This window comes from Trachurus trachurus, assembly GCF_905171665.1.
Source record: "Trachurus trachurus genome assembly, chromosome: 17".
NCBI lineage: Eukaryota > Metazoa > Chordata > Actinopteri > Carangiformes > Carangidae > Trachurus > Trachurus trachurus.
Window position 1 is genome coordinate 1,683,331 of NC_139900.1, and position 14,290 is coordinate 1,697,620.

A 14,290-nucleotide genomic window follows, 5' to 3' on the forward strand; every position below is an offset into this window, starting at 1 on the left:
TCCTTTGAAATAGTAGAAGTATTGTTGTAACATTATAGACCTTTCTGTCTGTATCTTTGAGCTTGAGCTACTTATTGTGAAGCCAGTGTGTTCAAAATGAGAGACAAACTAGCTCCATGTGTCTGATACTAAATGGCTGTTAGCTGTTATCTCTGCAACACAAACACAAAATGTTGGTTCAGTCTCAAACACGAGGAGTGAAATGTTACAACTCACCCTGTTGAAAGCTTTTTATTTAACACTTAAATTACTTTTTAACATATATAATATATATAATAATATATCATATCAGGTGTGTGTCATGTATATGAGTTACTGTCAACCATAGTCTAATCCTAACCCGAACCTTAAAGGGATAGTTCAACATTTTGTCAAATTGGCCCATCACCATAATCCCTATAGTCATAGCAGTAGGTTCGTTACCTTTAATTGTCGGTGCAAGCTATTTTTAGAACGGCGGAGCAGAGCCGTGAGCTGCTCAGAGCTACGCTACGGAGGCTCATTATGGGATTTCTTGGTTTCCCTCATCATCAAACTCATCAAATACACAATCCAATAACTCCACAACGCTCTGGTGGACAAGTTGTGAGCTGCACATTCACCACGCTATGAGATAATAACACAACGTTACCACACAGAGTTGTTTTAGAGGGAAATTCATGCAAAACCACTGATGCACGTTGCCTTCAGGGACAGTTTTTCATCAACAGTCTCTGTATTTCCCTTTACAACAACTCTGTGTGGTAACGTTGTGTTATTATCTCATAGCGTGGTGAATGTGCAGCTCACAACTTGTCCACCAGAGCGTTGTGGAGTTGTTGGATTGTGTATTTGATGAGTTTCACTACAAAGCAGGCAGAGCTAATACAAAAAATAAATACTTTCTTACATCTAAATGAGTTTTTTCCGTCTAAAACTAAAACTGTCTGTGTCTGTCACTGGCTGCTTCTTCTCCATGTTACAACCAGCTGACAGATGAATGATGTGTGTTTCCTCTGCAGGTGAAGCTACAGCGTGTGTGTGTGTGTGTGTGTGTGTGAGCTCAGCAGCATGGATCAGTGTGAGGACAGAGAGGACGGAGCCCCTCCCTCTAAAACCAAGAGCCAGACCACAGGTCAAAGGTCAGAGTTTAAAACCCTCAGAAAGACTTTTCTCTCTAAACGTCAGGTGTTGTGTTTATTCAAAGATAGAAGATATTTTTCATCAGTTCTTATCAGTTTTTTTTTAATGAAGTTTTCAGTTCTTTTTTCAACAATAAAGGACAAACAAGGAAACATAAAACAGAGAAAGAACAATACAAAATGTAATAAGTTATTACATTATTGGCTGGTAATAACTGGTGCCGATAATGTAATAATACATAAATATGACTGCAGTTCTTGGAAATAAAAGGCTTTTTTTCCAGTTTTTGTGCAGTTTGCTAATTAAAAATAGGTAAGTGGATGACATAGTCGTCATATTTATTCATCCAAGATATGTACTATCCTCTCTCTCTCTCTCTCTCTCTCTCTCTCTCTCTCTCTCTCTCTCTCTCTCTCTCTCACTTCTACCATGCTTAATGATATGTTTGCAAACGGAAGAAGTAAGCATTGTAGGCTATCAACAACCTCCAAAACATAGCCAAACTTGTGTATTGAATGGTGTCTGCCAGCCAGTTTATGTCCCATGTTGGAGAAAGTGACTTTTCAATGTTTTTTTTTTTTTTTTTTTTACAGTGATGATAAAGCAGCTTTAGGTTCTACATTAATACTGTGAAAGTCTAAAGGTAGATGTTTATATTACTCCATACAGTATAAAGGTTTTTTTTTTGGGTAACACTTTATTTTAAGGGGTCCTTGTTCCTGTGTATCTACCTAATTAATTACAGTGTAATTACCTATGTAACCGTATGTAATAACATGTACTTACATTGTAAATACATAGTGTATTTTCATGCACTTACAGGTCCTTGTTACACTTGTAATGAGAAATGCTTGTGCAAAGAGAGAGGCCACTTTGGCATTTCTTATTACAAGTGTAACAAGGACCTGTAAGTACACCAAAATACACTATGTATTTACAATGTAAATACATGTTATTACATACGGTTACATAGGTAATTACACTGTAATTAATTAGGTAGATACAAAGGAACAAGGACCCCTTAAAATAAAGTGTTACCTTTTTTTGTTTGTTTTTTTATTACATTTGTGAATGAAAACACTACGGAACTTCAGTTGGGTGTTCTGGAGATAACGCTAACCATCAAGTTGGAAAAATGATGGCTAAATGTTAATAAAAAAAAAAATCAATGGTAAAACCAAATCAACGCCATTGCTCCTCCGAGCCATGCTGGAATTATCACATTTCACATTGCCTATTTCCAATGGTTTGTCTGAGGCAGGAAGTTATACATGACTGAAACATAAACTGGCTGCAGACACCATTCAATACACAAGTTTGGTTACGTTTTGGAGGTTGTTGATAGCCTACCATGTTACTTCTTCCATTTGCAAACATATCATTAAGCATGGTAGAAGTGAGAGAGAGAGAGGTGAAAGATAGTACATCTTGGATGAATAATGTCATCCTCTATACCTATTTTTGATTAGAAAACTGCACAAAAAAGCCTTTTATTTCCAAGAACTGCAGTCATATTTATGTATTATTACATTATTGGCACCAATTATTACATTTTCAAAAGTTTTTTTAATACTAGGCCAATAACGTAATAACCAGCCAATAATGTAATAACTTGTTACATTATTGGCAAAAAGTTATTACGTTATTCGCTCAAAAATGTTATTACATTATTGGCTTTATTACATTTAAAATGGCCAAAATTATTACGTTATTGGCTGTTATTACGTTATTGGCTGTTATTACGTTTTTGGTTGCTACAAGCCCCAACTGTAAGCACTTTTAAATCCAGGTTAAAAACATTTCTCTTTTCACGTGCTTATAGCTGAGCTCTTTTTAAGAACTTAAAACTTTATCTATTTTCTTTTGTTTGCTCTTGCTTTTAACTCTGTTTTTTGTGTTTGTTTTTATTCAGTTTTATGCTTCTCTTTTTAAAAAAAAAAAAGTTTTGTCTTCATGTAAAGCACATTGAGTTGCCTTGGTATGAAATGCACTATATAAATAAAGATGCCTTGCCTTGCCTAGAATAGTTTTGTAGTCTTTTATAAATTAGTTCTTATCAGTTGTGTTGTTGTTTCAGGACCCAGCAGCAGAGACCAGACTCTCCTGGACCCAGCTGTCTGTCTTTAAGGAGCGATGGGTCAAAGCAGTGGTTCCAAGACTTTAGAGGAGGACGTCCATCAGCTGATCCCATGTGAGTTGTAGACTTCCTCCTAGGGATCCTGAACAGCTGCAGGAGCTTCTTCTCTGGGAGATGAGATCTTCCTGATGGTCCTATACCGTCATGACTTTTCATTGACTCTTTTTCATTATTTCCATATCAGAGGTTTTACTATAAAAGACACATATCTGCTTGCTGATGCTACTGTCACACAGACAGAGAAACTAGTGCCTCTTTCTCAGGGAGAAGCTTCCATTAGAGCCTGTTGTGCCGGTCTGAGGGATATTGCTCAGGTCTTGGTGCTCGGACGCTGGGAGTGATGTGGGAGAGGGAGCTGGGTGTTGGTACTGTAGAACTGAGGAGATGGGGGAATAATGCAAGGAAAATAACAGTTTATAACCGGACATGAGCGATGCAACTTTTGATACTGTTGCACCCCGTCGCCCCAAACCGTCTCTCCAATCACAGAAAGATGTCTCTACACTCTGTCTTAAATGTAGAACTGGTGATCTGACTCACTGTGATAAAATACAAACGTATTGCAATGATGTCTTGTTCGAAAGGTTCTTCAGAAGGAGCTTGAACTGGACCCGGTTTCCCTCCTTCTGGGTCTTCCCAGTGGCCGTTTAACTGATATACATCAGGAAAAAACTGTATCATGTTATGCAATTTAATGCCAGTGAAAATATTCTTCAGATTTGGCCTCCTCAGTTATTATGGGATGGCACAGGACAACAATGGAATCTCAATTGATTACATTGATGTAAATCTTTCTGCTATAATGACCAGAGCATATCTTTATTTAGCTCCCATTGTGTTGTACTATATTTCATCCTGTGCTTTATAACGTAGGCTACCTGTCACATTAACCTGGATCTGATCTTTCTGTTTGTGTTTTTGGTTTTTATGTTCCCATTCCTGTGTATGTTTGTTTATTGAGATATTTTTCATCAGTTCTTATCAGTTGTGTTGTTGTTCCAGGACCCAGCAGCAGAGACCAGATTCTCCTGGACCCAGCTGTCTGTCTTTAAGGAGCGACAAGTCAAAGCAGTTAAATTGTGGACAGTTTAACAACGAACATCCATCAGCTGATCCCATGTGAGTTGTAACTGAGTATGCGTGTGTGTTGTGGTGGTTGAGGTTGTGGTTGTTGTAATGTGGACAGAGCTGGGTTGACAACCACAGTAACAGGCCAAGATACTGGTGCCACTGAGCAGTTAGAAATACTGTTGTCTGTTGTGTTCACACTGAAGTGTTGCAACATTTAAAACATGAAGAATAACAGTCAATAATCAATCATTAATGGTCAGCATGTTGTACTTAATCTACAGGTGGTTTCACATGGACACATTGATATAGCAATAGATTAAGATCAAGATTAACTGTATTGGGAAATTTGTCTTGGACTTACAACCCAGCTGCAGTCATAAATACATAAAAGAGGTCATACACGTAATAAATAAATAAATAAATAAATAAGTAAATAGATGATAGAAAGGTGCAACATAGTCAGTGGGCAACAGTGCAACAGGTAATAAATGGGGCAACTAGTATTAAAAAGATTAGATAAAAACAACAACCTTACAGCAACTTAGAACAGCATCCCATAAAGTGCAGCAGTGCTTGTATCTCAGCCTTGTCGTCCACTACTTAAAAGTTTAATAGAAGCAGGGACAAAGGAGTTTTTAAATCTATTAAATCTCTCAGGACTGTGGTCACCAATTCCCAGAGGGTCGAACACAAAAGGGGACATACCAGTGGTTGCGCTCTCCATGGTGTTGAGAGAGTACTCCACCCACAGCAGCTATCTGGACCAGGTCAAAGGGTTACAGGTGGTGGCACAGCGAAGGGCCGTCTCAAGTGTCTGGTTTGCACGCTCTGTTGCCCATTGATCTGTGGATGGTGGCCAGAGGAGAGGCTGGCTGTGGCCCCGATTCCCTTACAGAAGGCCTGCCACACCTTCGAGACGAATTAGGGACCACGGTCAGACACGATGTCCGAGGGAATTCCATGATGCAGGCGAACGACATGGAGGGTGAGGAGGTCTGCGGTCTCTGCTTGGGGAGTGGAATAAAGTGGACAGCCTTAGAGAACCGGTCAACCACAGTCAGGATGGTATCATTGCCCTGGGATACAGAGAGCCCTGTAGCAAAGTCCATACCTATGTGGGACCATGGCCGATTGGGGACGGGAGGGGTTGAAGCAGGCCCGCTGGAGGATGATGGGAAGCCTTGCTCCGGGCACAGATGGTGCAGGCAGCTACAAACTCCTTAACATCCTTGTTGAGGGAGGGCCACCAGAATCTGCGGCTGATGAATTCTGCTGTCCGGCGTTCCCCTGGGTGGCAGGCAATGTGACTGGAGTGACCCCACTCCAACACTTGTGGGGGCGGATAGAGGTGGGAACGAACAGCGTGTTTCGTGGTCCATTGCCCGGATCGGGCTGGGTTCGCTGGGCCTGCCTCACCATGGAGTCGATAGGCCAGGTGACAACACCCACGACTCGGGTGGGGGGAAGGATGGTATTTGGCACCTCTGGTACCTCAAGGAGTTCCCTAGTGATCTGATGGGAGAGAGCATCAGCCCTGATGTTCTTGGAGCCCGGGCGGTAACCGAGGGCAAAATCAAACCGGCTGAAGAATAGGGCCCAGCGGGCCTGTCTGGAGTTAAGCCTCTTTGCTGTCCTTAAGTAGGTCAGATTCTTGTGGTCTGACCACACTATGAATGGCAGCTTCACTCCCTCAAACCAGTGTCTCCACTCTTTCAGTGCATCATGGACTGCCAGTAGCTCCTTATTACCCATGTCGTAGTTCCTCTCAGCGGGGTTGAAACTCCTTCAGAAGTTGGCACAAGGATGCACTCTCTGGTCCTCTCAGACACTCAGACACCCTCAGTCACTATTGTTCTCATGCTGGTTTTCTATTCAGAAGTAGTTGTAAACAACAAGGCGATTCATTCTATATAATGAGGTCATAGCATGTTCAGAGAGGAAGCCTAGTTGTGAACTCTGAACTTCTGATTCCTTTTCTTTGTTAAACATCAAGCTGATCTTTGTCTTAGACGACTAGTGAACCTTCACCTCTACAGGGAGGCGTCTGATTGGCCGTCACATCAAACCTGACTGCATGGACCTTTAGCTTGTGTGTGTCTCTGTGTGGACGGACATGATGTGAGTTCATTCTCCATGATTCCTCCACAGAGTGGACCAGGAGAGCTCAGAGGTGCCCAGGGGCCATTCCGCCCAGCAGCATCAAACACACCTGGACTCCACATTTAAGGTGAGTACATGTCCAACAGCTGCTGTTACATCTGTTGTGTTCACCATCATCTCCATGCTGCACTTTGACACCAGTGGATTGTCAGTCTGTCCAACATGGATCTGATGTTTGGCTCCGTGGTTTTAGTTTGATGCTGTCACTCATAGAGTTTCTGTTCCAGATGCTGGAAGAGGACATCAAAAATGAGCTGAAGGAGATCCACAAGTCTCTGAGTCCAGATTACCCAGAATGCTCAGGGAGTCAGAGGGAGGATGAGGAGGTGTTGGATGGTGAGGATGAAGAGCAGAGGAGGAGCAGCAGAGAGGCATTAGTGAAGATCACAGTGAACTTCCTGAGGAGGATGAAGCAGGAGGAGCTGGCTGAGCGTCTGCAGAGCAGTAAGAGGATTTCTCTAAAGATTCAACATGGTGGACAAATGAGACGTTCACTGACATCAACACATGGAGGGAAACGTGTTCATAGTTGTTATTTAGAGGAATTAAAATGTTATGTTTTATTTCTTGTGTTTTCTTTCAGAACATATTGATGCAGTTTGTGGACGCAAACTCAAATCTGTCCTGAAGAAGAAGTTCCAGTGTGTGTTTGAGGGGATCTCTAAAGCAGGAAACCCAACCCTTCTGAAGCAGATGTACACAGAGCTCTACATCACAGAGGGAGGGGCTGGAGGGGTCAATGAGGAACATGAGGTCATACAGATTCAAACAGCGTCCAGGAAACCAGACAGACCAGAAACAACCATCAGACAAGAAGACATCTTTAAAGCCCCACCTGGAAGAGACCGACCAATCAGAAAAGTGATGACAAAGGGAGTGGCTGGCATTGGGAAAACAGTCTTAATACAGAAGTTCACTCTGGACTGGGCTGAAGAACAAACCAACCAGGACATACACTTCACATTTCCCTTCACCTTCAGAGAGCTGAATGTGCTGAAAGAGAGACAGTTCAGCTTGGTGGAACTTGTTCATCTCTTCTTCCCTGAAACCAAAGAAGCAGGAATCTGCAGGTTTGATCAGTTCCAGGTCGTCTTCATCTTTGACGGTCTGGACGAGTGTCGACCTCCTCTGGACTTCCACAACACTGAGATCCTGACTGATGTGACAGAGTCCACCTCAGTCAACGTGCTGCTGACCAACCTCGTCAGGGGGAACCTGCTTCCCTCTGCTCGCATCTGGATAACCACACGACCTGCAGCAGCCAATCAGATCCCTCCTGAGTGTGTTGACATGGTGACAGAGGTCAGAGGGTTCACTGACCCACAGAAGGAGAAGTACTTCAGGAAGAAGTTCAAAGATGAGGAGCATGCCAATGATATAATTTCCCACATCGAGACCTCACGAAGCCTCCACATCATGTGCCACATCCCAGTCTTCTGCTGGATCACTGCTACAGTTCTGGAGGAGCTGTTGAAGACCAGAGAGGGAGGAGAGCTGCCCAAGACCCTGACTGAGATGTACATCCACTTCCTGGTGGTTCATCTGAAAATGGAGAATGATAGGCGTCATGGTAGACCTAGATCAGTTCAACACTGGAGTCCAGACAGCAGGAAGATGATTGAGACTCTAGGAAAACTGGCTTTTGTGCAGCTGCAGAAAGGAAACCTGATCTTCTATGAATCAGACCTGACAGAGTGTGGCATCGATATCAGAGCAGCCTCAGTGTACTCAGGAGTGTTCACACAGATCTTTAAAGAGGAGCGAGGCCTGTACCAGGACAAGGTGTTCTGCTTCGTCCATCTGAGTGTTCAGGAGTTTCTGGCTGCTCTCCATGTCCATCTGACCTTCATCAACTCTGGAGTCAACCTGCTGTCAGGAAAGAAATCAGTGTTAGCCCAAATGTGGAGTAAAGTCTTCAGTTGTGAACCTGACCTACTACCCTTCTACCAGAGTGCTGTGGACGAGGCCTTAAAGAGTCCAAATGGACACCTGGACTTGTTCCTCCGCTTCCTCCTGGGTCTTTCACTGAAGACCAATCAGAATCTCCTACGAGGCCTGATGACAAAGTCTGGAAGTGACTCACGGTCCAATCAGGAAACAGCCCAGTACATCAAGAAGAAGATTGAAGAGACTCCCTCTGTAGAGAAAAGCATCAACCTGTTCCACTGTCTGAATGAACTGAATGATCGTTCTCTAGTGGAGGAGATCCAACAGTCCCTGAGATACGGACGTCTCTCCAGGGATAAACTGTCCCCTGGACAATGGTCGGCTCTGGTCTTCATCTTACTGTCATCAGGAGAAGATCTGGACGTGTTTGACCTGAAGAAATACTCTGCTTCAGAGGAGGTTCTTCTGAGGCTGCTGCCAGTGGTCAAAGCCTCTAAAAAAGCTCTGTAAGTGTAGAGATAGTTGGATTTATTCATCATTATATAAAAATCCTTCTGTCTTTTCAACAGGACAGATAATAAACTCTTGTCTTCTTTAATTCCTCATGACCATCTCTTCAGACTGAGCGGCTGTAACCTCTCAGAGAGAAGCTGTGAAGCTCTGTCCTCAGTCCTCAGCTCCCAGTCCTCTAGTCTGAGACACCTGGACCTGAGTAACAACAACCTGCAGGACTCAGGAGTGAAGCTGCTGTCTGGTGGACTGGAGAGTCCACACTGTAGACTGGAGACTCTCAGGTGAGGATCCATCCAGCTGTTTATCTGATGACACTTGACCACAGCAGCAGGTGTTGACAGAGGGTTCCTGTGTGTTGTTGTGTGTGTTCAGTCTGTCAGGATGTCTGGTCACAGAGGAAGGCTGTGCTTCTCTGGCCTCAGCTCTGAGCTCCAACCCCTCCCATCTGAGAGAGCTGGACCTGAGCTACAACCATCCAGGAGCCTCAGGAGTGAAGCTGCTGTCTGCTGGACTGGAGGATCCAGACTGGAGACTGGACTCTCTCAGGTATGGAGAGGCTGCTGCAGCCACACGCACTAGGGACTTTAAGCAACAGTGGATTTTGCGGCTACAGCACCCGTAAATAAATCTCTCTAGATGCTGGTGCTGTAGCCGTCAAATCCACAGTAGTCATTAAGCGAGTTGCTGCAGTAGCTGTCAGATCAGAACAGCTTGATTGCTCACCATGTGACAGAGGTGAGGGTAAATAAACACAGCTCATGTGAGCTACTGTATCTCAGTCATGTCAAAATGTCTTTCAAACGGGCCAGAGATGAGTTGCTCTATGCTTTAGATGGCAATAATTTCAGAAGAAGGGTTTTTATGATACGATAACGATACGATAAACTTTATTGTCCTGCTCAGGAAAATTTGTCATGGACTCTGTAGCTGTGCCATAAATGCCTTGAAGGCCACAATGACAAAAAGCAATACAACCTCAGCCATACCAACCCAAAACATAACAGCATTGCACATATCCCATAACATAACACATACATACACCTCATAAATTCACCATAGTAAGAGCACTATAAGAATTATTGCACAAACTCAATCAGTATTGTTAAGAAATTTGATGGAAGTTGGAACAAAAGAATTCGTAAAACGGTTGAGATTACAGCGAGAGACTCTGTATCGTCTACCTGAGGATCAGAGATCAAACTCTGAGTGAAGGATGTGAGAGGGGTCGTTTACTATCCTCTGGGCCTAAAAACAGTTTGCTTGTAAATGGACTGCAAGGTCTGGTAGTCGCTTTTCCCAATGACCTTCATGTCCGTGTGTACAAGACGAGCAAGCTTAGTTTTTAGTTTTGTGGAGAGGTTGCCATACCATGATGACATTCCATATCTGATTAAACTCTCTAGCACTGCCTGGTAAAATAAAAACATGATACTTTTGTCTACCCCATATACTCTTAGTCTGCTTAGAAAGTACAATCTCTGCTGTAGACGAGAACACAAGTTACCAACATGCACATGCCAACTAAAAGTGTCATCCAAGTGAACTCTGAGATATCATTATGATTGACTGATCTTGGGTCCAGGACCAACTCTTTAGTTTTAATAGCATTCAGAGTGAGGTGGTGAGCGTCACACCATTGCACAAAGTTTTCTATTTCAGAGAAATAGGCTGAGGTGCTGTAATCTTTTTGCTACTATATGACGTGAACAAATCTAAGAATTTAGATTTACCATGTCAACTATACATAATGTACATTTTCAGAGTGTGTGTTGCTGAAACATGAAATGTATAGAATGTCCCTATCAATTGTAGAACACGTTTTATTTTAGAAATAGGCTACAATGAGAAAATCAAATTGCAATCGCATTATCTGGGTGTCTGAATCTGAGTTCTCCAACTCCGATTTCAGTCGGACTAAGGTGTTTACATGCACTTCAGTTGTCCAGTTATAGTCGGACAAGTGTCATGTAAACGTACTGAGTGATGAACTACTGGGATCACTACTACTGGCTCATGTGACCCTAACGACTGACAATGGCTAGTCACCGACTCTAAGGACCACCAGGTGTTGTCCCCACCTCGGGTTTAGTACCTGGGTTTTCTCACACTGGTCTTCAGAACTGAAGAAGCCTCTTGAATCTCCTTTCAGGGTGGAGCCTGCTGGAGCCCCATGGTTGACACCAGGTCTGAGGAAGTGTAAGTGTGTTTTTACTTTGATTCATGGAAACAAAGCAGCACATTCAACCATCTTCACACTGTCAATAACTAGGGGTGTCACGATTTCGATTTTTTATCGAAATCGATCGAAATTACGTCATGGTCTCGAGCATCGAAGTCAAAGAGAGGATCGACGATCCCCGCAATCTTGTTTACATTACATTAAGTCGACATCAGGAGATGACGCGACGCTAAATTAATGAAAATAAAATTATGATAATGTACAGATATAAATATATTTATAATATATATTTATATTATAATATATTATAATAATAATAATATTTATAAATATAGTTTCAAAACCTTGGGGGCAATTTTGGCCCCTGGATCATGATTTTTGGGGGCATTCTTGGTAAAATTGTTACCTTTATATTGTAAATAAATTATTTAAATGTGACCATAGTGCCTAATGTGATACATTATGGAAATTGCATCACTTATATGTAGCCTTTTGAAATAAGATTTACTGTACGAAATTTGATGAATAAAACCAATGATCGTAGACTAGACTTGTCTGAAAATGGCATAGGCCTCTGTGCTGTAAGAAAAAGAAAAAAAATCGAGAATCGAATCGAGGATTTGGAGACTCGTGACACCCCTATCAATAACTGATCACATGATCAATAACTGCAGCTGTGTCTTGTTCTCTCCATCAGATTCCTGTCCACTCACAATCGACACAAACACAGTGCGCACAAAGATCAAACTGTCCGACAACAACAGGAAAGCGACATATGTGGAGGAGGATCAGTCCTATCCTGACCATCCAGACAGATTTGACCAGAGTCCCCAGCTGCTGTGTTCAACTGGTCTGAGCGGTCGCTGCTACTGGGAGGTGGAGTGCAGAGGAGATGTCGACGTGTCAGTGAGTTACAGAGGAATCAGCAGGAAAGGAGACAGTGGAGACAGTGTGTTTGGACTGAACGATCAGTCCTGGAGTCTGTTCTGTTCTGATGGTCGTTACTCCGTCTGGCACAAGAACAGAGTCATCGCCTCCTCTTCCTGCTCTGTCTCTAACAGAGTAGCAGTGTATGTGGACTGTCCTGCTGGCTCTCTGTCCTTCTACAGAGTCTCCTCCTCCTCCGACTCACTGGTCCACCTCTACACCTTCTACACCACCTCCACTGAGCCTCTGTATCCTGGGTTTGGGTTTGTGTGGGCCAGGTTCGGTTCCTCGGTGCGTCTGTGTTGATGGAATCAGACAGTTCAGTTCCTACATGTCTGTCTCTGTCCCCGTCCATCTGTCTGTCCACCCGTCCATCGTCTTCCATCTGAGATCGGGTTGTCAGTGTCACCATCCCTGTCAGACACTTGAGCCCCTTCTGGCAGTCCATCCCAACGCACTTTGTAGCATACCCTCCGACAGATTGTGGACCCGACTGATGATTTTCTCAAAACTGTCTTTATTTTCACAAACAGCTCCATAAACCAGCTCCATGAAAACCACTTTGTAGAAAACCAACGTGAGAACTGAAGAAACACAAAAAGCACAATTACATTTATGTTTCCACTCTGCACTGTACAATACACCGTAGCTTTACCGCAGGTGAGCGAGAATTAGCTTAGCTTTAGCATAGTAACATAACGTAAATATGACCGTAAAACACACACACTAACCTTATACCTCCTCGGGGGTAGCTAATACCGTCTTTGGTGTTTTACTCTTGAGTTATCGTTGCTTTATCTCCTTATTTTCCTTAGTTTACCTTAAAACCTTTTACTTTTACCGTCAGCTCATTCATGCTGTTCCTTGTTTATACCGGAAGACACAATACAGCCAGGAAGTGACAAGGTATGTTAGCGGTCTCTTCAAAATAAAAGCTCATCAAAACGGACAATATACATATAAAACCAGATGAATTACATTTTAATATAATGCACTCAAATCATGAAATATATTTGTGTAACGAAATCATGTCACAATGCATTACAGTAACTTAACTATTAGTTTTTAAAGATTTTAACTTAACCATTTTAGCAGTACCAGGCTGCCCTCTTGTGGACAAAATGAGTAACAGCAATACATAAAACCAAAAAGTGGTTTGCTACACACTTCCTGATCCCCTGTTTGGTTGGAACTTTTGTAATTTCTGTTCTCTAGTCTCCAAGCTGTTCTGTTTTGTGTTTTTTATTTTTATTTTTTTATGTTTTTCCCTTTTTGGTGTTCCCTGAGTTGTTCTGTGCTTTTGGTTGAAGACTCTTTTGTGTTCGTTCTGTGTGACTTTGGGGATCTTTACCTGTGACCTTTTGTTGACTGTATTTTCTGTTGGACTTCTAATTTCATTATTTTCATTACCCCGTGTGTTGTTGTCTGTATTTGAACTCGAATCTGTGAAAAACTAGAATAAGCAAACACTGAGGTGAATAACAGGCAGATTGTTAATAGTAAACTACAGTGATGCAGGAGATGACTGTAACTTTGTAGCTAAGGTAACAATAGAGGAAACCTCAGCTAGTAGTAGTAGTAGTAGTAGTAAACCTTTATTTAACCAGGCAAGAATTGCTAAGAATACATTCTCATTAGGGCAATGGCCTGGTAGGAGGTGAAAGACCTCCTAAGGGGCAAGGGAGCGGGGGAGTAGCTGCTTCGTCTTCTGATCAATCATACACAAAATATTAGATTAAATTAAACATGAAATGTTCTGAACAAATATATTTTTTTATAATATAATTGTAACTGTAATTACTGTACAAAAGGTTCAGATAAACATGTGAAGAAATAAAAACATAATTCTAAAGAAACACCGTTTAATTTGGACAGATTCTCTTTGATCCCTGAAGAAAAGGTGAATAAAGAATGTAGTGGCTTCCTTTTGTCACTATCTGCTCATGCTGGTCTGAAGGGCTCCTACGCATGCCCGTGTATAGGTGCACACAGCCAAATGTACAAACATTCACTTTAGCATTGGGTGAGTCTTTGACAATTTCTGCATCACAATGAAGTCTCTCTTAACTTCCAGGTCATCCAATGGAATGAACGGTTCAGTCATTCCTCATGAAGACACTCTGACCTGCAGCAGTCGACACCACGGCCCCCGGCCCCCCTAGCATCGATGAACCCTCATGACCACAGAGATGCACCACAGGCTCAACACTGCCACCTACTGCACAACACAGCACTGCACCCACCCAGGGCCGTTGTATAGGGGAGAAAGGTGATGATAACTCTAGGGGCCCAGC

At 42.6% G+C, this 14,290-nt stretch overlaps 1 protein-coding gene across 1 annotated transcript; it reads left to right on the forward strand.

Moving 5' to 3' along the window:
- Positions 1-6,775: 6,775 nt before the first annotated feature.
- On the forward strand, positions 6,776-14,158 carry LOC311000010 (protein NLRC3-like; the record flags this gene model as incomplete). The annotated part of the gene is made up of 7 exons (XM_083990649.1): positions 6,776-6,934; positions 7,074-8,512; positions 8,846-8,883; positions 8,998-9,171; positions 9,263-9,436; positions 11,040-11,147; positions 14,071-14,158. The coding sequence occupies exons 1-7, from the start codon at positions 6,898-6,900 to the stop codon at positions 14,156-14,158; spliced, it is 2,058 nt and encodes a 685-aa protein (XP_083846775.1). The 5' UTR covers positions 6,776-6,897.
- Between the last annotated feature and the right edge of the window lie 132 nt (positions 14,159-14,290).